Source organism: Neofelis nebulosa, chromosome 10 (assembly GCF_028018385.1).
Source record: "Neofelis nebulosa isolate mNeoNeb1 chromosome 10, mNeoNeb1.pri, whole genome shotgun sequence".
Taxonomy (NCBI): Eukaryota; Metazoa; Chordata; class Mammalia; order Carnivora; family Felidae; genus Neofelis; species Neofelis nebulosa.
In genome coordinates, this window is record NC_080791.1 from 86,640,553 (window position 1) to 86,665,990 (window position 25,438).

Genomic DNA, 25,438 nt, shown 5'->3' on the forward strand with positions numbered 1-25,438 from the left:
CAAAATCAAGAGTCGGATGCCCAACCCAATGAGACACCCAGGTGCCCCTCTTCTACTTTTTTAAATTTCATCTTCACAACAATCCTATCAGGCAGGGGAATCTTTTGCCCCCATCTTACAGATGAGGAAAGCTTTCTCAGCTTTCCAAAGCCCATGACCTTAACTGCAAGCTAAACCACTAGGGCAGTGTGAGAATCTCTGGTCTTCCTCCTGCAGTTGAAACAATGTGGCTTTGCTTTTGTTGTGAAACCTGGCTCGCTCTGACTTGCTGACGTTTGCCATGCTTGTCCTGAGCTTCTCCAGAGAAATGCTGTCTTCTGGCAGGAAAAGATAAAAACGGCTGATACAAATGAGTCACCATACTCGCTATAATTAACAGTGATGCAAGAGCCAGATGCAAACGTAGAGGGGCCTCAGGACCTGACTTTTAGGCGGCCCAAGCTTTGAGATGCTGAAAAGTCTTCATGCCTGAGCTGCTGTCTGCTCAAGATACATTTTAAATGAAGAAATGAAACCTGGATGCATGCAAACTCCAAGCTAATGGAGCTGAGAGGGGCAGCGCCAAATTAATCTCCTTATTTACAACTGAAAAACTGTACACTAGAACCAGAAAGGGAGTTTATAGATAATGTATAATGTATAATGTGCTTTTACACTTGGCTGCCCTGGAAAGTCTAAGCAGTTTTCAACCTGCTGAGCTAATTTATGGCAACTACAGCTGGAAACTCCGTTGTGCTAGGTGTCCAACCTATAGCCTCCTGGTTGCAGTATATACCAGAAAGTCCTGGCAAATTCTGGAAAGTGAACTTTCCAGAAAAGGCCAGTTATCAGTAGCATCCCTCTTCTCTTTTGCTGACTTGGAATAAAAAGTGATATAATAACAGCCTGATTAAACTAAACCCTCAAACACACTTCCGACCATGCCATCCACAAACCCATCTGACTGCAGCTTGAGCATGATCACTTTATGGTGCTGGCTGCTTCCAGAATGGATAATTGCCTCCTGAGGTTTGACAGAGAGAAACAGATAATAGTCAGGACCAGGATAGACTACACTAGTGCTCGTGATTGTCCATGTCAGTAGCATCTTCTTACCTGTTTAAGACCCTCTCAACTGTCCTTAAGATTTGAACACAATACAGCCGATACAATCTTGCCACTTTCCTTTTGAATAGACTTTAATTAATTGAGAGCGAAGTGAAAAATGCAGGTTACATTTTTAGTGTTATCATTGATACGTCGTAAGATCAACACCAAAACAGTGATGCATCTAACATTTATACATTTCCTAACTTCAGTTGTCAAAGAGCAAATCATTATCAGTATTTTTATTTACACAATAATTTCAAGCAACAGTAAATAACAAACACCCTCGTTTGCACACACACACACACACACGCACACACATACACACACCCAACCACCTTTAAACAATGGATTTCCTCACACCAGTCTCATTTTTTTCACATACACTGGTAGACTCAAAGTTATCAGTGGAGATCCTGGACCAGCCCTATTTTCTTTCAGAGTCACTTTAATTTTTACAACTTGAAGCCACATAACCAGTGTGGTCTGTACACTCAAAGGACACCCCAAATGATAATAATGAATTCCACTTTTTTTGTGTGAGGAAATATGTACATCTCTGAAGATGCAGAGGATTACCGCTCAAAAAAGTCAAAAATAAACAAAACCAAAATCTCAGATCTTCAAGCACAGTTTCTTAACAGCATTGTGCTAATGTTAACATTGTATTAACTGAACGGAAAAATTCTTTTAGGTTTCTCTACAGAGGTACTGGTTAGTTCGGATTCTTTTTTCAGCTGCTTGAAACACGCGAAATTTTTTAAGTTGCATGGTAGTCCTACATCCTGCCTTCCAGGTTAGCAGCCTGCCTAACCTCCGGAATGTCGGACGGGACTCACTCCTGGTGCCTTGCTCTCTGATTTATTTCTTGCTGTTAGTAAATGGAAACCATGACAAAGTTTACATTAGCAGACACATACACATGCCCTGGCCTATAAATATTCTATGATGGAAAATGGTACAATGACTCCATTCCTAGTGAAAAGAGCATAAAAGGAGAAGAAGAGGGCGGGGGGACATTATCAACAATGGCTCTTCTTACAGTGAAAATCCAGACCAAATGGCAGAGATGGGCTTTTAACTAACTGGACATTGTTAGCCACTTCTCCAGGGCCTTCGAGCTGACTAAAAGCAGGCAAAGCAGAGCCCAACTCCTCCGGGCAAACCTGGTAGGATCCAGTGGTACAGTGGTACAGGCATCTTGTCTTGGAAGCTGGGTGAAGATCACCTGCCATTTCCTTCTTAGAGAGGTGAGTGTGGAGGAACTTTAAAGTCAGATTGGAAAGCAGTTCACACACTGTCCTGCCTGGGCCACAGAACTGTCCCCCGGGTCGGACCCCTCAAAGCGCCAGCTGGAGTTTGGTCATGTTTCTCTGGTGCATGTTGTGATGGCGGACTAGTTCGTCTGACCGGGCAAACTTTTTCTGACAACTGGGCCACCGACAGCTGAAGGGCTTTTCACCTGTTGACACAATTGCCAGTCAGAGACACTTGCAGCAGAGAGACTGGGCACAAGTTCAACTATCAAAGGCCCGAGTTAAATTATCCCAAGACACCCACTCCCGATTCCCTCTAGCTCTTTCCCTAGGCTAACAAATCGGGCTCATTTCATAGGCAGCCTTGAAACGGCAGCACCTCTGGGCCCTTAAGGATTAAAAAACTGTAAAAATTATAAAATATTATTCAGTCAGAAGACTGGGGAAATGGCAGAGAAGGAATGAGTCTTGTTAATCAAAGTGTCTGGGCAATTCATATGTCATCAAGGGGGAGAAACATTTGTTTCGGCCTCTGCTATTAGGCCATTTTGGGAATTGTGTAAATGCTTCCCCTCCACTGCCTCTTCAGGGAATTGAGCTCATCTGGGCTGCAGGGGCTCAGGATCATTACTCTGGATACTAACGGATCGATTGCCATCCAATAACAGAGCTATGACTGTAACTTTACTGTGTCTGTCTGTGTAGATATTCTGAATGGGCTGGATATTTTAAAATAAATCCCTGACACCAGTTTGCAGGATATTTGCTTCTTTAACATTAAAGTGTTACTCAGAGTATAATCCCTATCATAGTTTTAAGACTCTTAACATGATTGCCAAAAGATTGAGACTTTTCCATCTAAGGAGCTCTCAGAAGTTCCTTCCAAGCTTCATTCTGGATAGGGAGGATAAAGAGGGCCTTAAATTAAATATGCCCAGCCTTGTGCTAGGCATCATCTATATACATTATTTCATGTATTCCTTGCAACAGCCCTGTAACAGAAGCATCGGTATCCCCACTCTAGATATGAAGCTGGACATCTGGTGAGGGCAGACCCAAGCAGGACTTAAATCCAGGTCTGTCTATTCCAAGGTTCATGCACTTTGCAGTATCCCACCTCCCAGACCTGGCCATAATGGAAATAGAGCTGTGGCTTTATCCTAAGTAAAATACTACAGGAGCCTATCTCTGGTCCACTAGGGAGATCTTTCCAGTTTGCCTCTCCTATGAGAATTATCGTTTGGGACAAGCACCAAGAAATGTCCCAGGGGAGGCACTGTCCCAGTGTCAGGACTGGGGGCTGATCAAATACAGGGTGAAACAGTCTGCCAGTGACACAGGTCATTTTGCACACATGCAGATATGCACAGGGTTCAGTGGATGGAATGGGGAAGTGGGGCAGAAGGGGCAGGGTACAAGGGACGATAAGTTTCTCACCAAATTATGAGCTTGGGACTAAGGAAAAGAAGCAATACCAAAGGCACCTGAGTAGGGCAAAATTTATGCCCATCCCACCAACTCAGGGGCACAGATGCCTTGACTCTGTAAATGCAGCCTATTTGGGCTGAGAATCTGAGACTCATGATCTCACGTTTTCCTTCCCCTCCCACTCACTGTTCCTCTGCTCTTCCTGATCTAGCTCCTGCCCCTCCACCCGACCTCCAGCCAGACTGTCAAAGGTTATCTCCTAATAGACACATCCCAACCCTTTCTCTTGTTGGTCAGTTACGCTCCTCAGTCTCTCAATGCCATTCAGCTTTGCTGACATTGACTCTCTTCCTGATTTCTATATTCCCCGGGCTGTGAGATGAACCCATGCTCTTTCTCCAACAAAGAAGGCTGTGGGATATTGTGGGACTGGGAGCAGACAGAATTGGGTTTGCTACTTACTAGCTTTGGGACTGTAAATAAGTCATTTCATGACTATGTGCCTCAGTCTCCTGATCTGGAAAATGGGGATAAAACATGCCTACCCTCCTCTTCTTACAAGGGTGTTGCAAAAATACAGTGAGAGAACCCTAAGCCTTGGCCCTCCTCCCAAAGTTAGAAAATACATAACAAAGATGGAGCTATTTTCATTATGAATCACACCAGTCTTGTGGAAAAGCAAAAACTTTCAGCAGCCAGGGAATAAATGTCTTATTCCCCTCTCTATACCAGTAGAAAGGAAATAGTAGCCATATGCTGATACAAGTCTGGCAGAAACCATGACTGCTCCTGGGACATTAACTTTTAGCACAGCAAGGATTCAGATCTCTGAAAATTGTGTCATGAAATGTGAGCTCTCCAAAGAATAAATATCTGGCTTGGAAGAATTTCTGCTGTTTTTCTGTAAAGTTGATTATCCTATCAAACTGAGTAATGCAATGTGATGTGACAGAAAACTGGGCTACTTCAACTCTTCCTTTTGTTCTGAACGCTCAGTAATAAGTTCTTCTCACATCTCCCTTTTGCTAGTAGTTCCCACCCACCTCTTCTGAAACAATGTTATTATTTAAAGACAGCCATGCATTGTTCTTCCTCTCAACTGCCTCTAAACCTGCTCAGAACTTCTCCACTAGACTTTTCCACTCTCTCTCATCACAAACAACTTCATTCAACAGTATTTTTTTTTTAAAAAAATAATGAAAAATAAATGTGAAGAAAAGTTTACGCACTTGTTTTACCTGTATGAGTCCTGGTGTGGGTCTTCAGGTGGTCAGACCGGGAGAACTTTCGCTGACAAGTTTTACACTGGAATGGTTTCACACCTAAACGGACAGAGAAGGTCTAGCCGCAGCCCTAACAATGTGGGAGCATAACGAGGCCCACAAGGCCTGCTTCCTGGTGGCCCGAAGAGCCGGGCATTTCCAGCCACCTGTGATGTCTGTCTCACCCTCAGATTTCCCCAGGTCCCCAGGCCTAGCATGAAACCACCTGATTCTGCAACAGTAATCCTTGAAGACCTGCTTCTGTTTTGGGAACAACTAGTCCTTAACCACAAACGTCCAGCTTCTCACCAACGTCCCAGCTGTGTCCAAGACTGAAAAAGTGAATCACACACTATCAATTGGATTATGCTCTCCACCACCCTGTTCTTTGCTGCTGCTCAACGTGTCATCAGCAGATGGCTGGTGGGATCCCACTGTTCCGCGGTTTGCTGGAGAAATGTGGGCTGTTTCCTTTTCTTTCTTTCTTTTTTTTTTTTTAAGAACAGGAAAACCCCCAGATAGTTGAGGGGGAGGGAATTATTGGAAATACTAAACAAATGGCTAACCCTCTCCCATCCATATTCAACAACAAAGAGAATCACAAAAGCAGCTGAAACCCAGAACATACTACCAGCAAGGAGAAGTGAGCCTACAAACCTGTGTGTCTCCTTTGGTGTCTTTTGAGCTGGTCTGAACGAGAAAACCTTCGCTCACAGTCCTTGAAGTCACATTGGTATGGTTTCTCACCTTGGGGAAGACACACATTCCATTTGAAAATGACACTGGAGATGGGGATGTCATTAAAGGCTACTTCTCCTCAGGGGACTGAAGGGATCCCAAAATGCCTAAGGCACTTGATGGACCTTGCTAGGGTGGTGAGGCCAATGGCAATGGGAGGCTAAAGGCCCACCTGTACGAAGCTGGGTGTAGAATGGGGAACTGGTTGATTGAGGACGGTCCCTAACCTGCAAGTTACAAGTGGACAGGAGCTCAGGTTCTGAAGTCTGACACTAGGGTCACATCCAGCTCTGACACTTAAAGCTCTGGGTGAGGGGCTATTTCCTTATTGAGAAATGGGGCTGATAATCTGACAGCTTCAAAGGATTTATGAGCAGATTAAACAAGACCATCCACATAAAGAGCTTAGCCCAGAGCACTGCTAAAAATAAATAAATAAAAATAAAAATTAAATTAAATTAAATTAAATTAAATTAAATACTGGTAGAGAATCTTTAGATCAATAATAAACCAAAAAAGTGTTAACTCCTAAACTGAGTTGGAGGCAGAATTCTGGAATGGATATGCCTTGGAGCTGGCCTCATAAAATAAGTGTTTTATGTTTTATGGCCTAAAGATTTGGTGCTCTCCACTACTGACTTCTTATTCCTGAATCAAGCACAAAAAGCCCCATGGTTGTGAGACACCCAAGTTAAACCAGGAGCCAAAGTATTTAGAAAGATTCTGGTATCCCTTTATCCGAGAGACATCAGTAGTGGGATTACACAACCTTCTGCCTCAGAATGCAGAAGCCCCACCCCTGTCCTTGCTAGAGAAAGTTCAGCCAAATACTGGGAACTAAGCCCCATGAGTGCACTGAGCGACCTTGGGCCTTCCCACCTTCTTATGAGAATTCTGAGTCACCAGTGTTCTGGGATGGAGAGCAAGCTATCCCAGGACCAGTCAGTCTTTTTGTTGCAGGGCAGTCCTTAGTTGCCTTTCAGGCCTCATAACTTCCTCTATTCCCCCTGATTAGTCTGCATTCCTGCTATCCCAGAGCTCACCCTTCCCCAAATCTGCCTTGCACTTTGCTGACCCCAACCGCCATTTGTCCCTATCTCCATCTACGTTCCCACCCATCAAAAAGTCTGCCGTACATCCCTCTCTAATGCCCTTTGTTTCCTCTTCAATGCCTTCTTGGAAATTTCATGTTCAGATTGAAAGCCCTTCCTTCCCTCAGTACAGAATTGATCATAGAACACCTAACGTGGGAGTCTGCGTCCAGGGCTGCCTTTCACCGTGGGCTGGAAAATCCTGAGGGCAGAAGCCTCCCGTTAACTTTGTATTTACATCTGGCCTGGTGCCTTATACTTCAACAACACTACTCAGTCTAATATCTTTTCCCTGCCTTTCTGCTTCTGCTCCTTCTTGACTTCCTCTACCGTACCGTACCAACCCTCTGATGGTTAGCTTAAGCCCTTCCTCCTTCTGGGATGACTTTAGCTCAAATCAGCAACTCTCCTCAAGTTCCTCCAGCCTCTGTTCTAGTACATTATCCTATGCTCTCTTCATCTCTTTTCATTTGTGTGTAGCCTAGCTCCAAAACAGACTCTAAACTTTTGAGAAGGGAGTTTGTGACTTGGGAGTTAAAAGGCATGAGTTTGGGTCCTGCTTCCACTATATCCTACCCACCTGATAACTGTTCAGGTGTATGAGGATTAAATGAAATAATGCATGTGGAGAGTCTGGCACATAAAAAGTATTTAATACAGAAGTACTTAACATTGTTACATATAGATAAGATTGCATTCTTTCAAGAAAAGGGCTGCAGGACTGTTAAATACCAGGCTGCTGTCCTGTCTTCTGCAAAGAAGAGCTTCTTAGAGCCTCAGGTGGGTCTGAGGGTCTTGGTTAGCTTGTCTACTGCTTTCCCTTCACACGGACATCTCCCCTTTACTGCTTGCTAAGTGTCTCTTCCCCATTAAAGGTTTCAACAACCATATTGCCTTCAATGCATTCTCTTGCATTTCTCCAGTCACAATTTTACTCCATTATTTTCCTTATAACTTTAACAGATACTTCTCAAATGATCATATTTGGGGAAACATGTAAAAATATAACATCCCTAGTTCTCTCACCTTTAGCCTCAAAGCATGTGGTCTACTGAGTGCGAACTCACTCTCTCCTTCAGCTTCCCCAAAGCAAAATAAGCAGTAATAACAAAACAGTAAGGGTAGTTGTAACAATGAAGCTGTCCTTCCAGTTATGGGGAAAAAATGACACCAACCCCCCTGCAGGAAAGGCTGTGTTCCACACTCTTTCCCTGCAGCCGACACTCAACCACACTCCCATCCAGTGCCCACAAGGCCAACAGCAAACATCTGTGATCAATAATAAAATCACATCCAAGATGGCCAAGAACCAGACGAGGCCAATTCTCTTCCCTAGAGGGAGGCAAATCCCTTGACCTGTGGGAAAACCCAGCCTTCCTTGACACATCATCAAAAATCATGTTGTTTTTTTTTAAGATTGAAAACAAAAATTAAACCTACAAATCCATTTTCCTATTCCTATCTGGTTGGTTATTACTAATCAAGCAGTTAAAAGTTTTTCTTTGGACCATCTCTCCTTAAGTCTTATGATGACCTTGCCCATCAATCTCTCAAACTGTCTTATTACCAAACTCCCAGAATAGGTCCTCTCTCTTTAGAGAGCCTAATAGAGAACCTCTCTCTTTAACAAAACAATAGTGACACTATTGTTTATTCAGGCCATTGACATAGCGTACTATACTACGTGCTTCATATCTAATGCCTTTAATCCAATTTTATTTTCAAAGATAATCTAGTTTGGGGGCACCTGGGTAGCTCAGTTGGTTAAGCAAACGACTTCAGCTCAGGTCATGATCTCTTGGTTTGTGAGTTTGAGCCCCACGTTGGGCTCTGTGCTGACAGCTCAGAGCCTGGAGCCTGCTTCAGATTCTGTGTCTCTCTCTCCTTCTGACCCTCCCCCACTCACACTCTGTCTCTCCTTCTCTCAAAAATAAATAAACATTAGAAAACATTTTTTAAAGTTAACCTAGTCTTAAAAATTACATAAGGTAGGCATTGTCATTTCCATCTTCCACAAGGCAAAATGAGGACCAAATGCTCAATGTCTCACCATTTGGTCGTGTAGCCTGAATTCAAAGACAAGTAAGTCTCTTTAGTTCTGTGGAATTCTCTTTCCATCACTCTGCTTAGCCCTTCCTGAAGACAGTTTACTGACTTTTTTATTAAAGGATGGACAGTCAGGATGCAAAATGCCCCTGCAGCCTTTTTTTTTTTTTTTTTTTTTTTTTAATCACCTTGGTCAGACCTTTCAAAGCACTGCCTACTGTCAATCCAAGAAATCTCCTGTGTCCTTAGAGGTGTGACAGCCAGGAATAGGAGCTCCTGAACCACCCTTGCCCAAAGGTCACCGGAAACAAGGCTGGACAGCGGACACACTTACCAGTGTGCTTCCGGCTGTGCATCTGTAAGTGTGACAGCTTAAAATATCTCTTATTGCAGCCCGGGTAAGCACACATGAAGGGGCGTTTCTCACTGGTCTCCGATGCCGACCGGACAAGAGTCGGGGCAACTCCGGGCACACGTCGCACATCCTGTAGGCAGAGTGTAAGAGAAATGGAGGCTTTAAGCCACATGTGAACATTTGTGTCAGTCCTGAGGGAAAGTGAGCTTTAGATTAAACCTGAGGAAGGGATGGCAGATATTAAAACCTAAAACCACTCCCATGCATACCCCAGATGCCCACAGCAAGCATCACTAATGGGTGACAGAGCAGGACATTCTACAATGCAATACTTCAACGTCATCACTATTGATCAGTCAGAATCAGTACTTCATCTGTCTGTTTGGGGACACTGATCCAGAGGATCTGCCAAAGAAATGCTGGTGCTACAAGAGCTCCCAATCCATCCCATCCCTCAGCTTCTCCACTTGAGGCAGTGAGGTCTGGAAGTCCAAAGTCCCAGGTTCTATTCTACTTCCTCCCATTTGGACACATGGCCACATGACCTCAGGCCCCACCTGCAACAGGTAGGGAAGTCCTTATTAGAGAGAAATATGGGATACTAAATGAACCCCAAACTGACCACACTTTCCATGTGGGAGTAAATGACAAGGAAGGAGGAGCCCCTGAGATTTGAGGGTTCTCTTTGTGAAGGGGCTAAAACCACCAAAGGCCAATGGTGTAGCCAGTGTAAACATTTAGTAATACCACCAGAAAACACTGTCTGCCTTCTGTGCACTTTACATGTCCTTCATTGTTTATTCCCTTGACCTTGTGGGAGTGGGTAGGTGAATGGTCAGTCCTTCATGACAAGGTGCTAAAAGGACATAGTGAGGCAAATTTTTCCTGCTCTCAGGATCAATGACCCCTAGACAGGAGCAGTGGGAGTGCCCCAGGGGCCACTGAATCCTCCTTACTCTCTTACAGATGTGCAAAAGTCAAGACCAAAGAACACATCTATGTTTTAAGACCTGGAACTGCCTCCGAGCTTAACCCATCCCCTGCTCTGTGCATTTTCCACACTATGCTTATGTTCTAGTTTCTATTTCACACTGCCTTGCACTGTGAGAGCTTCTTTTTTGAAGGAAAAGTACTTAGTGACATACAACTTTGCTGTTGACAGGCCACAGTGTCTCAAGGCAAATGGCAGCGTAAATTTAAATGGTGAGCCAGCTACGTTTGAATGGTAGACTCTAGGAGAAAATGAGTCGGTAGTGAAACAGCACCTGTGAGATCTGGAGTCTATCAGCAGCCATGACAGCGAGTCTGACAAACCGGGCTTTGTGGAAAGAAAGACAAATGGAGCTTCCTTCACTTCCTTTAATTCAATCTAGATGCAGCGCACACAGCACTGGGATATAAAACTGAGTTGTCAATGTCAGTCAAGGGTCCTGGTGGAGGATTCCAGTAGTATTTGTTGAAGGAGAGACTGGGATGACTCTTCCCATACTTCCATCAGATTTCTGTATTTCTGCAATCCTCAGCTTTATTCTCACCCTGGAAGGTTTGGGCTGAGGGCACATGCTGTTCTGTCACCATGATGCTTCTGGAAACATCAGTCAGAACATCTCAGAGCTACCTGCCCCAAACGTCATGTGGGGACCTGGGTCACACACAACTTTTTTCTAGAGTACTGATTATGCTGGTGAAGTATAACCACAGTTACTCATGTTACAGCCACGGAGTCACAAGTGAAAGCCACACACGCAAACCCTTGGTCACTGCGTGTGATTCTGACCTCCCCAAAGAGGCTCTGCTGAGGTGGCCTTCCATTGACTTCTCCGAATTCTCCAGAATGTTTACCTTTTTACTTTTCTCTCCTCACTCTCCTTGGAGACCCCTCTCCTCCAAACTGTTCACAGCCCCCTGTTTCCCTAAGCAATGCAATGTGGTAGTTAAAAACAGGGGCTCTGGAGTCAGGCGAAGCTTGCTTTATAAGTAGTTATGTGATTGTGGACAAGCCACTCATCTCTGGCCTTCAGTCTCCTCATCCATAAAGTGGAGATAATAATACCTACCTCGTAGAGGTGCACTAAGGATTAAATGGAAAAAGAAAGTTTAAGTATAGAACCTTAAATGCCTACTGCTAAGTGGCAGAAGTGAGTCTGAACTGTGTGATTCCAACTATATGACATTTGGGGGAAAGGTGAAACTACAGACACAATGAAAAGATCAGTGGCTGTCTGGGGGAGGGGAAGAAGGGGGGACGGATGAGTAGGTAGAACATAGACATTTTTATTTTTAGGCAGTTGAACTATTCTGTGCAATAATGTTAACGGTAGACCTGTGACATGACACATTTAACAAAACCCATGGAACCACACAGCGCAAAAAGTCAACCCTAGTGTAAACTATGGACTTTCATTAACAGTAACACACCAATACTGGCTCATCAATTGTAACAAGTGTACCACACCAATGCAAGATATTAACAATAGGGAAGACTGTGGGGGAGGGTGGGGATGAGGGAGAATATGGGAACTCTGTACTTTCTGCACAATTTTTCCTTAAACCTAAAACTGCTCCAAAAATTACGTCTATTAAGACAAAAAGCCCATTACAAAAGTCAGCACAGTGCCTGGCACATAGAAAGGGGGCAGCACCAACAGAGTGGGCGCCATTACCATCATTATGGTTAGTAGAACACTCGGCAAGACAGAGCCTACCTTTGGGCACTTTACAATGCAGACCAATTCAAGGGTCTGACTTGGGAAGTCAGGAGTCCAGGTCATTAGTTACAAGAGCCTCAAGCCCACCTGGAGGAGTGAATTAAGCAGTGAAGGGGGAAGGGACGGGATTCTGCCAGAAGCATCTTGGTCTGAGTCAGGGAGATGACCGCGTTCACAATGACCTGTGGACAGGGGGCTGTCCTCTCTGCCCAGCGTGAGAGGAGAGGTCTTTATTGTCAGAGGAGCCTATAATTAAGAACAGACTTACCAGGGCCAAATGGTCATCAGCAAGCAAGTGAAAGGCTGTTGAGAAGGAAAAGAGGCATTGACGTCCCCTTCCAGCCAGCCCCCTTCCCCTCAACCTGAGTTCTCACCTGAATGCCCCTAAAGACGCCATGGGTGTGTATTCTGTACTGGGCACCGCAGAGGATGGGCGTGGTGTGGTTATCACTCTCATACCCTGTGCTGTGGCTGCAAACACAAAGAGGGAAGAACAAGGCTCAGGTCGGTCCACAGGCACCCTTTAGAAATGCGCGTCTGCAGCAGAAGAATGTTTTTAAAAAGCTCACAGGACAACAGCCATTGGTTTTTGCGTCCTTCGCTGCTCTGGAAGCAAGGCTTTGTGAAGGGCAGGGGGCTGTTCAACCCTTGCATCACCACCACGCGGCCCTCCCTTGTGCTCAGGGAGGCCATCTGTGCCTATGCCTCTCAGACAAGCTGGGAAAAGTCACAATGGCTTTCATCCCCAGCAAGTTGTTTACCATCTAGCCAGAAGAACAGACAGCTGCGAATGTCTCCGGAATGAGCAGATACCTCAAGTTTCACATTAAGTTCAATGGATTTTTGTTGGCACTTCGTGACTCAGTTTTTACCAGATAGCCCCAAGAAAGTGATGACACAGAAGAAATGTCACATTCTCAGTAGTGGGGATTACACATCAGTGACCCTTCTCCACTTAACGGACAGATAAGTTTTCCAGATCAACTTAACTCTTTGCAGCCAACCCGTGCCGTAAGCGGACACTGGATAATCTTCCCTAGCATTAGATTGCCTAGTCCTCTAGTTGGTGCTCAGGCTAATCCTGGCCTTTCCAGCAAGGGCTCAGGGATGTGGAACATTGAAATGAACAACTTGAGAGAAGTGAATACTCTGAAAGTATTCTCTCCTTTAGGTCAAAGCTGGTATCTGTTCTGCAATTATTTTACTTCCAAATGAGGCAGAGTAAAGATTCTTATCTACATGGGCAGGACATTATAATCACATCTAGAATCACCACAAGGAGCTTCTATGAAATATCTCTGTGAAATGGTGCAGCTGCTTTGGAAAACATCTGTCAGTTACTCAAAAGATTAGACATAAAGTTACAATCTGACCCAGAAATCCCACTTCTAGGTATATTCCCAGGAGACATGAAAACATGTATCTACACATAAACATGTACACATTGTGTATTAGCAGTATGATTCGTAATAGCCAAAAGATGGAATCAACCCAAATGTCTCTCAGCTGATGAATGGATGAACGTAGTATATTCCTAAACTGGAATATTATTTGGCAATAAAAAGGTGGGAAGTACTGATACATGATAATGTGGACAAGCCCTGAAAACACGCTAAGTGAAAGGAGCCAGCCACAAAGGGCACACCTATTGTGTGCATCCATTTAATTTTTTTTTAATGTTTTTGATTTATTTTTGAGACAGAGAGAGACAGAGCATGAGCAGGGGAGGGGCAGAGAGAGAGGGAGACACAGAATCCGAAGCAGGCTCCAGGCTCTGAGCTGTCAGCACAGAGCCCGACGCGGGGCTTGAACTCACAGACCGCGAGATCATGACCTGAGCCGGAGTCGGAAACTCAACCGACTGAGCCACCCAGGCGCCCCAGTGTGTGCATCCATTTAAACAAAATGTCCAGAATAGGCAAATTTATAGAGACAGAAAGTGGTTTGGTGATTGGCTGCCTAGGACTGGGGAAGCTGAGGGAAATGGGAGAGTGACTGCTGAAAATGTCCTAGAACTGTGGGAGCGGTTGTACAACTCTGTGAATATACTAAAAACCACTGATGTCTCTACTCCAAACGAGTGGACTGTATGGTATGTGGAATTTATAAAGCTGCTTTACAAAATTAGCTTGGGGAATAATGAGGTCCATGCACAGTCTTTTTCCCCCCAAGCCGCCAGGTGTAATTAACTCGCTGTCAGGGCTGAAAGCCTCCACCCTCTGCCTGTGTTACTCTAGAGATGCCAGGGGTCCCAGTGTGGGAGGCAGGCAGCTTGGCTGATCAACCCACTCCATCTGAGGGTGTGGGGAAAACCTGGGGCTGGCTCAACTCCCACTTCCACGGGGGAGAGAACTCCTGGAGAGAAAGGGTGTTTGCCAGGATGACTGACATGGTCCGCACATCCCGCAGCCACAGCAGCTGTGGAATTTCATGTTTCATTCTGGCTCCAAGCTTTTTAGAAAGAATTGCCTGTCTCCCTTGCATAGATAGTGAGAGCAGTTTCAGGAACTGGGTGGCAGTTTACAGTCATACTATAAAGGCAGTGGGGATGTAAGAACTGATGACAGTGGTGATGTGGTAGCAGAAAGAGGACAGGACAAGAATGATGTGGCCAGAACATTTTGCCTTGAAGGCCATGAAGACATGCTGCCTCTGTGTGGCTTCATCATCTGTATGGAGCCAAAATGTGACTTACACATTTTCTGGGGCTGAGGGCTCTCTAGGGACACAATTGAAATCTGAATTATTTTTAAGTTCTGCTATCAAAGAGGAAGAATTAGGAATCTGTTGTCTTAGCAGCTGATCTCTGGATGTTACTTGGGTTCCTGGAGAGTGTGAGAAATAGATTTTCCTCAAAATACTTGTTCCAGGAAATGAAGTGCTATACTACTCAAAGGTAACCTCATAGCCAGTTGTAAGCCAACACACTGAAGAAGCAACCAGAGAGGTGCCTGGGTGGCTCAGCCAGTAAAGTACCCAACTGTTATTTTCAGTTCAGGTCATGATCTCACGTTTGTGGATTTGAACCCCGCCCTGCATTGGGCTCCAGGCTGACAGCACAGAGCCCCTCTTGGGATTCTCTATTTCTGCCCCTCCCCCACTTGCTCTCTCTCTCTCTCTCTCTCTCTCTCTCTCTCTCAAAAATAAATAAACTTAAGGGGGGGGGGGGAAAGAAGCAACCAGAAACAAGACTCTACCTGCCAAATAAACCCCTAGGTTCTATCAAATCAAGTCCATGAATAAAAACTACAGCTGGGTCCTGCCTACTGGCTTTGGTGTTTCCAGAAGACAAACACATCAATGTAATTCCACACTGTGGAAACCCTACAAAGCTCTTCCCAGTGTGGTCTGCCCAGAACACTAAGTATAACCCACAGGTATTTACTATGGTGACAACTCTCTCTAGATAAGTAAAGGAAATCAGGTCAGTGGTCTTGGGACTGTATACTAACAGAGGGAGAAAAGGTATCTACTCCAACCCTCATTTCAAAGCCCTTCTAGCTCATCAACAGTTGCACAACATGACTGGTGGCAAATTTTTAAAGAATCCCATTCCATTTGGGGAGTGCTTTAATTGTGAAGAAAGGCCTTTCTGAGCCAAGCAGAAATCTGCCGCCTCCTTTCTGTCTTCTGGAGAACCACAGAGTCTTAGTGTTTTACAGCCAACCCTGCGTGTCTCCTCTACTCTATGGTAAACTTGGCCTTGAAAACAGACCAGCTTGCCCCTCTCTGTATCCTCTCAGCTGGGTGACTGAAGTTAAGGCACAGAGTCCATAATGTCCCATGAGATGGATGGAATCTAACTCCTCTTCCAAATGACAGTCCTTCAAATATTTGAAGACAGCTTTCCAGGGTACAGAGCTGGGGTTCTCTCAATGATCATAACAAACTGGTATCTAATTCCTTTAGTGTCTGTATCATCCACCTCTTGATTCCCTTCCTTTTGTAATGTCTCTCTCAAAGCATGGGCTTAAAATGGATCCCAGTGCCCCCAGAAGAGTGGGGAAGGAGGACCATCCATAAACACAAAAAGTTTAAGAATTATGAAAATAACATAAATGCGTAAGGCCAGAGAGTACATGCCTCAGCCAAAGAGATTCCATTGCAAATTTCTGAAAATCAGTATGCTAGTCAAACACAACACAATCAATGCGTTAGGCCCATAGGCTATCCGGATTCAATGAACGCATCTAAGGGGACATCGCTTCTAGCATTCGGGTCACAGTGGTCTTCCCCCCTCAAACAGAATCCCCATCGTCCACAACAGCAAGAACTGCAAGTAAGGCACATGTCTCCAACCTTGAGCTTGAAGACATGATTTTTTTTAATCCAGTTCAAAACTACACAGTTATCCTTCAAATTCCATTTTATTTCTTTTAGGAAGTCATTTCCAACTGTTGAAATCTTTTTGACTCAATTTGGCTTCCAAAACATTGACTTTCCATCCCATTTCATATTTCCTCTACCTTTGAAAAATCACCTTTTCTGTGTTTCCACTTAAAAAAAAAAAAAAGGATCGGGGTTCCTTAGTGGCTCAGTCAGTTAAGCATCTGACTTCGGCTCAGGTCATGATCTCACAGCTTGTGAGTTCAAGTCCCACGTCAAGCTCTGAGCTGACAGCTCAGAGCCTGGAGTCTGCTTTGGATTCTTTGTCTCCCTCTCTCTGCCCCTTCCCAGCTAACACTCTGTGTTTCTCTCTCTCTCTCAAAAATAAATAAACATTAAATTATTTTTTAATTAAAAAAAAAGGATCTTCCTTATTGTTGTGGGGAACTATTATATTTACAATATATATACTATACTTGCTCTCTGGTATTCAGGAAATGATAAGATTGTAAAAGGTCTGTCCATGCAGCAACCTGAGGGAAGCCATCACAGAGAATCTAGTCATTTGGATGGGCAAATGTCATCAGTGGGAGTTAATCTGAGGCAGAAATGGAACAGTCACCACCATTAAGACCCAGCCGGTGGCTTAGATGGTCAGGTAACGCCAAGCTTTTCCCTGAGAGAATTAGCCTTAAAAAGTTCCAGTGACTAAGCCGTAAATGAACTAAATAGGAGTGAGGGTAGGGTTCTTAGAGGTCTGGAGCCATAAAGCCTTCCAAGAAGAGCAAGGAGCTATCTGCCTAGTGAAGAGATTTCTGGAGCCAAAGATGCACCTTCCAAATAAAGCATTCACAAAGCCCTGGATAGTATGGGGTAAAAATTTATTGGGACTTGGAGACAAGAATGTTATCATTCATGGAGCAACTCCAGAGTGGAGAGTGAATCCCACCAGATCAAGCAATTGAGAGACCCAAATCTCTCATAGGGTAGAAATATATGCAGTGGCTAGACCTCCCCTCCAACCCAGACAGTGAGGAAGAAAGTAAGAACTCTGCTCTACCAGCCGAGGACTGGCAATCATACGAACCCAGTGTTGTCAGATCTTTCCATTCTCCAGAAAGTCAGAAACCAAGATCTTTATGTGAGATAGTTTCAGTGTTAAATTCTGGCAAATAACTGAGATTTTACAGAATCACTGTCAGGTCAGACAAAAGATCTCTGGCCTCAGGGCCACCTGAGGTTTGCCACCTCAGCTTTAAAGGTTGTGCAGGAAGTTTAAGCTGCAAAATGGAAAATTCTGTCTTGATTTTGTTCTCTCCTTCCATATGGCAACAAAGTAGGGGTGGGGATGCACCTGATTCTTGAAAAACTGAGCATTAAAACCTTCCAAACTCTTGAAAGTGTGAAAAGATGCTACACCTATACAGCAAGCTTGACCAGTGCCACGATGGCAAAATCCAGAAGCACTCGTCATCTACAGGTATCAGTGGTTTACCTCTAAACTTCACTGGCCCACTTGCAAGTAGCTTTAAGCACTGGAGCTATAGACAGAAGACTGTAAATTCTAGTGTATCAGTTTCCTACAGCTGCTGTAACAAATTATCACAAATCTGGGGTCTTGAAACACAAATTTACTCCCTTACAATTCTGCAGATCAGAAGTCTAAAATCAGCCTCGGTGTCCTAAAGGCAAGGTGTGGGCAGGGTTATTTTCTTCTAGAGGCTGAGGGGAAAAATCTCTTTCCTGGTTTCTAGAAACTACCTGCATTCCTTGGTGTCTTCCTCACATCACTCTGACCTCTTGCTTCCTTTGTCACGTCTCTAACAACTCCTCTGTAGCCAAATCTCCCTTCTGTCTTCTTCTTATAAGGACACTTAATTCCATTTGGAGCCAACCCAGATAATTCAGTATAATCTCCCCCATCTCAAGGTCCTTAACTTTATCCCACCTGCACAGTCACTTGTGCTACAAAAGGTATCATTCACAGGTTCCAGGAATCAGGACTTAGATATCTTTGGGGGTTCATTATTCAACCTACCATACCAAGGGAATCAGACTTACTCAGTTTCTTACAGATAGATACATTTGAAAGAGCTCAGTTAATCTGGATCCTTTATCTCCAGATGAATCTAGATGACTAGTCCTGAAGAAAAACATCCCCTCCCCATCAGACCATTAAGGCATCAAATGAGACTAGGTAAATAAAGCACAGTGCTTGGCACATGGTATGCCCTCGGTAAATGTTTGCTATTACTTACTAGTAAGATCTGTATTTTGCAGGAAAAATATTGAGATTTAAGAAGACATTGAGTTATCTGCCCAAAGTCAGACAGATGGCAAGTGGCAGAGATGGGGCCTGAATGCAGGACAGCCCAGCTCTTCTTCCTTCAAAACTAGCTAGACAATTCTGGTGGTATAACCCCATCCTGGGTTCACGTCTATCATCATGACACTGGACTAATTCCCAGCTCTTTTCTCCAGTGGTATGAATGAAATCAGGCATGCTGAAGGCTTAAAAATGTTGTGGGAGTGGGTAAGATAAGAGAAGGGGAGCAGTGAGGAGGAACAAGTTTAAGATACTTAGTCTTCAGTACACTCCAGCTTCTGCTCTGAGGCACTATTTTTATTATGGTATAAAGAAAGCACAAAGCTAACCACGATAGAAATGGCCTGCTTATATGTGACAGAGCAACCAAAACTGAGCACAATTGTTACAAAGAAAATTCTTTCCACATAACTGGGAAAGTACACTAAGCAGGAACAGTTATCAGTAGAGCATATACCTCGTGACTTGATTCTTGGAGGAGGTGTGGACTGTACATTTTCTTAAACAGCTTTAAAATGCATCAAAATGCATCCTGAAAAATTCTGCTTTTCCTAGACAGCTTTAAAGTATGTAAACATGTGTCCTTAGAAAGTTTACAAAAAGAGAAAAATGTCCCTCATAGAACACAAATTATGAACCCTCTTCATGCTAAAAACCTGTACATTGAGGTTTGGCCCAGAAAAAACCGTAATGTTAGAAGAGTAGCTTCTTTAGAAATGATTAATTTTGATATTCCACAGGCACAAGAAGATTAATAAAAAGGAATTGAGGTTTTACAGATGAAGAAAACCAGAGCTGCCCTGAAATCCCTTATCAACAGAAGAGGTTTAAAAAAAGGGGGGGGGGGAGGAGGAAAGAAAGAAAAGAGACTTTTGAAGGTAATTAACATTTGATATAAATATTCAAAAAGGGGAAACCTCCACCTGTGACTTCTCTCTTCCACCTCTAGTCCTTGGCCAGGTAGGCATCCCCCTATCTTCACCTCTGTCTTCTCACCTCTGCAAAGTTAATCAGGTTGAAGGAAAGCACCTGGGAAAACTTCAAACTCCTGCATATCCAGAAAATTGAATTTACCCATCAATCTCTTGTTTCTGTCCATCCTTGATACTCAGGCTTATATACAAGATGCTTAAATGCGTGATTCTTTTTGGTGTTGAAAATAAACTTTGCTGCAAGCCTTGAGAACCATCACCCCTGTCCCATGTGCCACTTTTGAGGGAAAAGAGCACTGGAACCATGTTCAAAAAGTGTGCCTCTTTAAAGGTTAGACACAAGAGATAAGGCTAAACACACAAGTTTAAATTACTCTTGCTAAGAAAAAGAAGAAAGAAAAGAACCCAAATCTAATCAGGCCTCTAGATCTAACTACCTATTTATATAGGAAATACAGGGGATGGAGGTCTAAAGTTAAAAAACTGTAAAAGAAAGCAATCTGTTGAATCCAGGTTGTGAGATATTTTACCAGCCAACTGACCTGCTATCTCCAACATATCAATACCATGAGGAGGAAAAAAAAAAAAAAAAAGGAGGTGGGGGTGAGAAGGACAGTTACAGCATAAAAGAAACTTAAGGGAGGACAACCAAAGAAATAAAACCAAGCCAAAGAAACAATAAGCCTCTGCACAAATGCTCAGCATTCACAAGGACACACCATGCACAGAGATAGTTGGGACTTGAACTAGAGGACTCAGAGCTGAAAGAACAGGAACTTCACCTAGGAAGCCTAAGTGGTCACACCAGAATGCTTCCGTTTAAAAGCTTCACTGACTGAAAACCTAATTTCCCTGTAGCCAGAGTAATTTCAAAATTCGCTTTCACATCCACTTACAAGATGTGACTTGAGAAGATGAATACATATTGAATTCTCTTTCTGCACATAGTCAGAGGTGGTGGCAATGAAGCACAACCACCTCTAGCTCAACGTGAGTGCTTTTTTATTCTCTGTCTGGATGTGATGAGCTAAGGGCAATATTTAAATAAAATTCTGCGCGAACATCATCAGCAATGCCATCTAGCCAATCTCTTTCTTCAAGTAATTTCACCTTTTATAGTGGGAATCTAACAAATCAATTGGTCAAAGGGTTATTCTGTTCCTGCAAACATAATGGGAAAGAGCAAGCAATGCAGATTCTTTTATGAATCCAGCACAGAAAGTAGAACCTAAAAATAAAACAACTAAGTTAAAGTTGATTGAGTTAAAAAAAAAAAAAAAAAAAAAGGGAATGTCCACAATCTGGTGAATCATGGGTATATAATTTCCTCTGAAGTATAGTCTACAGAAAACAATCAGCTATTTTTTTTTCTTGAAAAATTTGTCTTCCTCCTCCCTTCAGGTGTTTCATTTCAGATCTCAAGAATAAGATGCAACAATAGCCAAATGATGGAAAGAGCCTAAATGTCCATCAACTGATGAATGGATAAAGAAGTTGTGGTTTATATACACAATGGAATACTACGTGGCAATGAGAAAGAATGAAATATGGCCTTTTGTAGCAACGTGGATGGAACTAGACAGTGTTATGCTAAGTGAAATAAGTCATACAGAGAAAGACAGATATCATATGGTTTCACTCTTATGTGGATCCTGAGAAACTTGACAGAAGACCATGGGGGAGGGGGAGAGGAAAAAAAGGTTAGAAAGGGAGGGAGCCAAACCATAAGAGACTCTTAAAAACTGAGAACAAGGGGCGCCTGGGTGGCTCAGTCGGTTAGGCGGTCGACTTCGGCTCAGGTCATGATCTTGCGGTCCGTGAGTTCTAGCCCCGTGTCGGGCTCTGTGCTGACAGCTCAGAGCCTGGAGCCTGTTTCAGATTCTGTGTCTCCCTCTCTCTCTGCCCCTCCCCTGTTCATGCTCTGTCTCTCTCTGTCTCAAAAATAAATAAACATTAAAAAAAAATTAAAAAAAAAAAACAACTGAGAACAAATTGAGGGTTGATGGGGGGTAGAAGGGAGGGGAAAGTGGGTGATGGGCACTGAGGAGGGCACCTGTTGGGATGAGCATTGGCTGTTGTATCGAAACCAATTTGACGATAAATGTCATATTAAAAAAAATAAAATATGGGGCGCCTGGGTGGCTCAGTCGGTTAAGTGTCCGACTTCGGCTCAGGTCATGATCTCACGGTCTGTGAGTTCGAGCCCCGCGTCAGGCTCTGTGCTGACAGCCCAGAGCCTGGAGCCTGTTTCAGATTCTGTGTCTCCCTCTCTCTCTGCCCCTCCCCTGTTCACACTCTGTCTCTCTCTGTCTCAAAAAAAAAATAAATAAACGTTAAAAAAAAAATAAAATAAAAGTTGTATGTATCAGATACAAAAAAGAATAAGATGCATTTTTGACTTTTAATGAAAACATAATATAGTTTGTGTCATTTTAATGGGTTTTTTGTTTTGTTTTGTTTTTGAGAGAGAGTGTGAGCATGAACAGGGGAGGGGCGGGGGGGGGGGGTGCTGACAGCAGAGAGCCTGATGTGGGGCCCGAACTCACAAACTGTGAGATCATGAGCTGAGCTGAAGTCGGATGCTTAACCAACTAAGCCCCATAGATGCCCCTATGTGGTCTCACTTTTAGTTGGAAAGTATACTACAGTAATTCTAACTATTACACCTTTTAATGAACACTTTTCCCATGAGCATTAGAAAGAAAGCTTCTCCTCTGCACCATCCGTCATTTTATTTTCTATCCAGGTCTCAAACATCCCTATGGTATCCAGTTCCACATGTTATCTGGAAGGGAGGAGGACTCACCCCACTTTTATTAACTTTGTTTTAATTCCCTGTTGAGTATCTCTTGTTCTGCCCACTCCACATCCATCCCACCTTCCTCTGGAAACAGGGCCCTTTTCCTTTCTAGGAAACCATCCTTCTCTTCTAATCCTCCCCTCTGGCTCCAGGGGTGAGGACATGCTCAGGACCTGGCCAATCAGACCAGTGCATTCTCTAGCCACATGACCCAACCCAGGCCATTCAGAAACTTCCCTGGGTCTTTTGCCGGAAAAGAACCAACAGAGAGCTTTCTCCTTTTGAGGCTGTAATTGCCAAAAACCAGAGCTATTTTTGCCACAATGGAGAGAGCCTGTCTGAGAAGGCAGCCAGCACAGAAAACAGTAGAGATAAGAGACAAGGAAACCATGTCCTAATGACACCATCTGAGATCCTGAATCCGGACATGGGAGTTTTAAAATACAATATAGTAAGGGGTGCCTGGGTGGCTCAGTCGGTAAAGTATCTGACTTCGACTCAGGTCATGATCTCCTGGTTCGTGGGTTTGAGCCCCATGTCCATGCGGAGCCTGCTTGGGATTTTCTGTCCCTGTCTTTCTGCCCCTCCCCGGCTCTCTCTCCTCTCTTTCAAAATACATAAATAAACTTAAAAAAAAAAAAAATACAGGGGTGACTGGGTGGCTCAGTTGGTTAGGCGACCAACTTCGGCTCAGGTCATGATCTCACAGTTCGTGGGTTCAAGCCCTGCATCAGGCTCTGTGCTGACGGCTCAGAGCCTAGAGCCTGCTTCAGATTCTGTGTCTCCCCCGCTCTCTGCCCTTCCCCTGCTCACGCTCTGTGTCTCTCTGTCTCTCAATAATAAATAAACGTTAAAAAATAGATAAATAAAAATACAATATAGTAAGCTGCCAGATTTAAATTTTTCCTTTATCGATGCCAGTTACAACTGGGATTCTGCCACCTGCTATAGAAAAAGTCTTGGTTTGGGGCACCTGGGTGACTCAGTCGGTTGGGCATCCGACTTCGGCTCAGGTCATGATCTCGTGGTCCGTGAGTTCAAGCCCCGTGTCGGGCTCTGTGCTGACAGCTCAGAGCCTGGAGCCTGCTTCTGATTCTGTGTCTCCCTCTCTCTGACCCTCCCCCTCTCACACTGTCTCACTCTCTCTCAAAAATAAATAAACATTAAAAAAAAAGAAAAAATCTTGATTCATACATAATCTAGCAGTTATCTAAAAGTAATTGGATTTATTTTTTCAGCAAATTTCTCAGAACATGGTATCTATAAATGAGTAATGGTCCCTTCAAAGTGTTACCTTTTGGAAGATGCCTACTTGTTCCAAACATGTTATCATTACTAAAACCTAAGTTGCATTCCTCTTTTGAAAGTTTATAGTTCTGGCTCCTAGGTCTTCACTTCCCATGCAATCCTGTCATCAGCTGCTATTTAACAGGGGACACAAGCTGAGTGGTTAACAGCCTGACAACAACACTTGTATAAATCAGCCCTTATGAACCAACAAGCTTTCCTCACCACTTGAAATGGTACACAAACCTCCTTCAACTGACCTTTTCCCTCTTATTTAACACTCAGAGCAGAGCTAAGAGATATTTTACATATTTAAATCCAGTTTCTCACAACTTTTTGGAGAGAACACAGTCCAAAAACGCCACAGTTTTACTGGGCCCTACCACTCGGAAGGGTATTTTTAGGTGGGACTTACATTCCTACTTCAACACACACAAACACAGGAACTACATTTTCACAGACCACCTTATTCAGACCATATAATAAATAACTGATCTCTCCTTACATGTGTCTGGCATCGAGGTGATCCTTCATCAGAATCCCAATTTCATCTAACTCACTGGGTTTACCATTCTCAATGCTTTGGCTCTATGGCCAGAAATTGCCGCTAGGGTGTCCCAGATCCACACAAGAGACAAACCCAACAGGAAAAGATGGAACAGGATCTTTTCAGCCTGGATTCCTAAAGGCTCCTACCCAGCTAGCTTACATGCCCTTGAATCTGAAAAATTTACTCAACTGTGCTCAATTACTTAAAAAAAATTATCCTCCCTAAAACCCTAGGATTAAGCACAGGGCTCTTAAGACTAGATGTCCCCTGGGGTGCTTGGGTGGCTCAGTTAAGTGTCCAGCTCATGATCTCAAGGTTCACGAGTTACAGCTCACTACAGGCTCTGCACTGACCCTCTCCCTCTGTCCTTCCCTGACGTGCACACGCCACATGCACTCTTTCCCCCCCCACCCTCTCTCTCCCTCTCTCTCTCTCTCTTTCAAAAGTAAATAAATAAACATTAAAGAAAAAATTAGGGGTGCCTGGGTGGCTCAGTTGGTGAAGCATCCAACTTTGGCTCAGGTCATGATCTCACGGTTTGTGAGACATGGTTTGTGAGACAGCTCTGTGCTGACAGCTCAGGTCTGAAGCCTGCTTCAGATTCTCTCTGTTTCCCTCTCTCTCTGCCCCTCCCCCGCTTGTGTTTTGTCTCTCTCTCTCTCCCTCTCTCAAAAATAAGTAAAACGCTAAAAAAAAAATTTTTTTTTTTAAGGATTAGATGTCCTCTGCTTCTCCAGTTGAAATGGAGGCTTGTAGGTGTGAAGGCTGTGTGAATAATCATCTTTTTCACAGGCCGCACTCTCCAAACAAACGTTAGTAACACAACAAAGGATTTCAAGGTGAAGAAACAAAAGAAAATCCTTGTACTATGTTCATGAGTGTAATCACATTCATTCTCAAAGAGATTTCGGAGCCAGAGGCATTACTGCTAAAAGTCTTAAAAAGAAGGAAATTCAAAATAGAGACATCTGACACAGAACAAGACTTGAAAAAATGTTGAGGAATACCATCAACGCTCTTGAAGAAAGGGTTAGATCTTTTTCAAAAGTCAATCATCTCCAAAATTACTTTTGTTAAGTAGGCTCCACGCCCAGCACAAAGCCCAACACAGGGCTTGAACTCATGACCCTGAGATCAAGACCCAAGCTGAGATCAAGAGTCAGATGATCAACTGATTGAGTCACCAAAATTTGGGTGCCCCCAAAGTTAATTTTTAAACTATCCATTCAAAATTCTAATTAAGACTT

At 43.7% G+C, this 25,438-nt stretch overlaps 1 protein-coding gene across 6 annotated transcripts in view; it reads right to left on the minus strand.

The window, feature by feature from the left end:
- Positions 1 to 1,160: 1,160 nt before the first annotated feature.
- The window catches only part of WT1 (WT1 transcription factor), a 46,601-nt gene continuing 22,323 nt past the window's right edge, over positions 1,161 to 25,438 (minus strand). For 5 of the 6 annotated variants that reach the window (XM_058688554.1, XM_058688556.1, XM_058688559.1 and 2 more), the window contains 5 exons: positions 12,345 to 12,441; positions 9,242 to 9,392; positions 5,690 to 5,779; positions 5,000 to 5,092; positions 1,161 to 2,548 (listed from right to left, as the gene is read on the minus strand). In XM_058688554.1, the coding sequence (XP_058544537.1) occupies positions 2,427 to 2,548; positions 5,000 to 5,092; positions 5,690 to 5,779; positions 9,242 to 9,392; positions 12,345 to 12,441 (553 nt within the window). In that variant the 3' untranslated portion in view covers positions 1,161 to 2,426. The remainder of the gene's footprint in view (positions 2,549 to 4,999; positions 5,093 to 5,689; positions 5,780 to 9,241; positions 9,393 to 12,344; positions 12,442 to 25,438) is intronic. The other variant, XM_058688555.1, reaches the window with a different exon arrangement.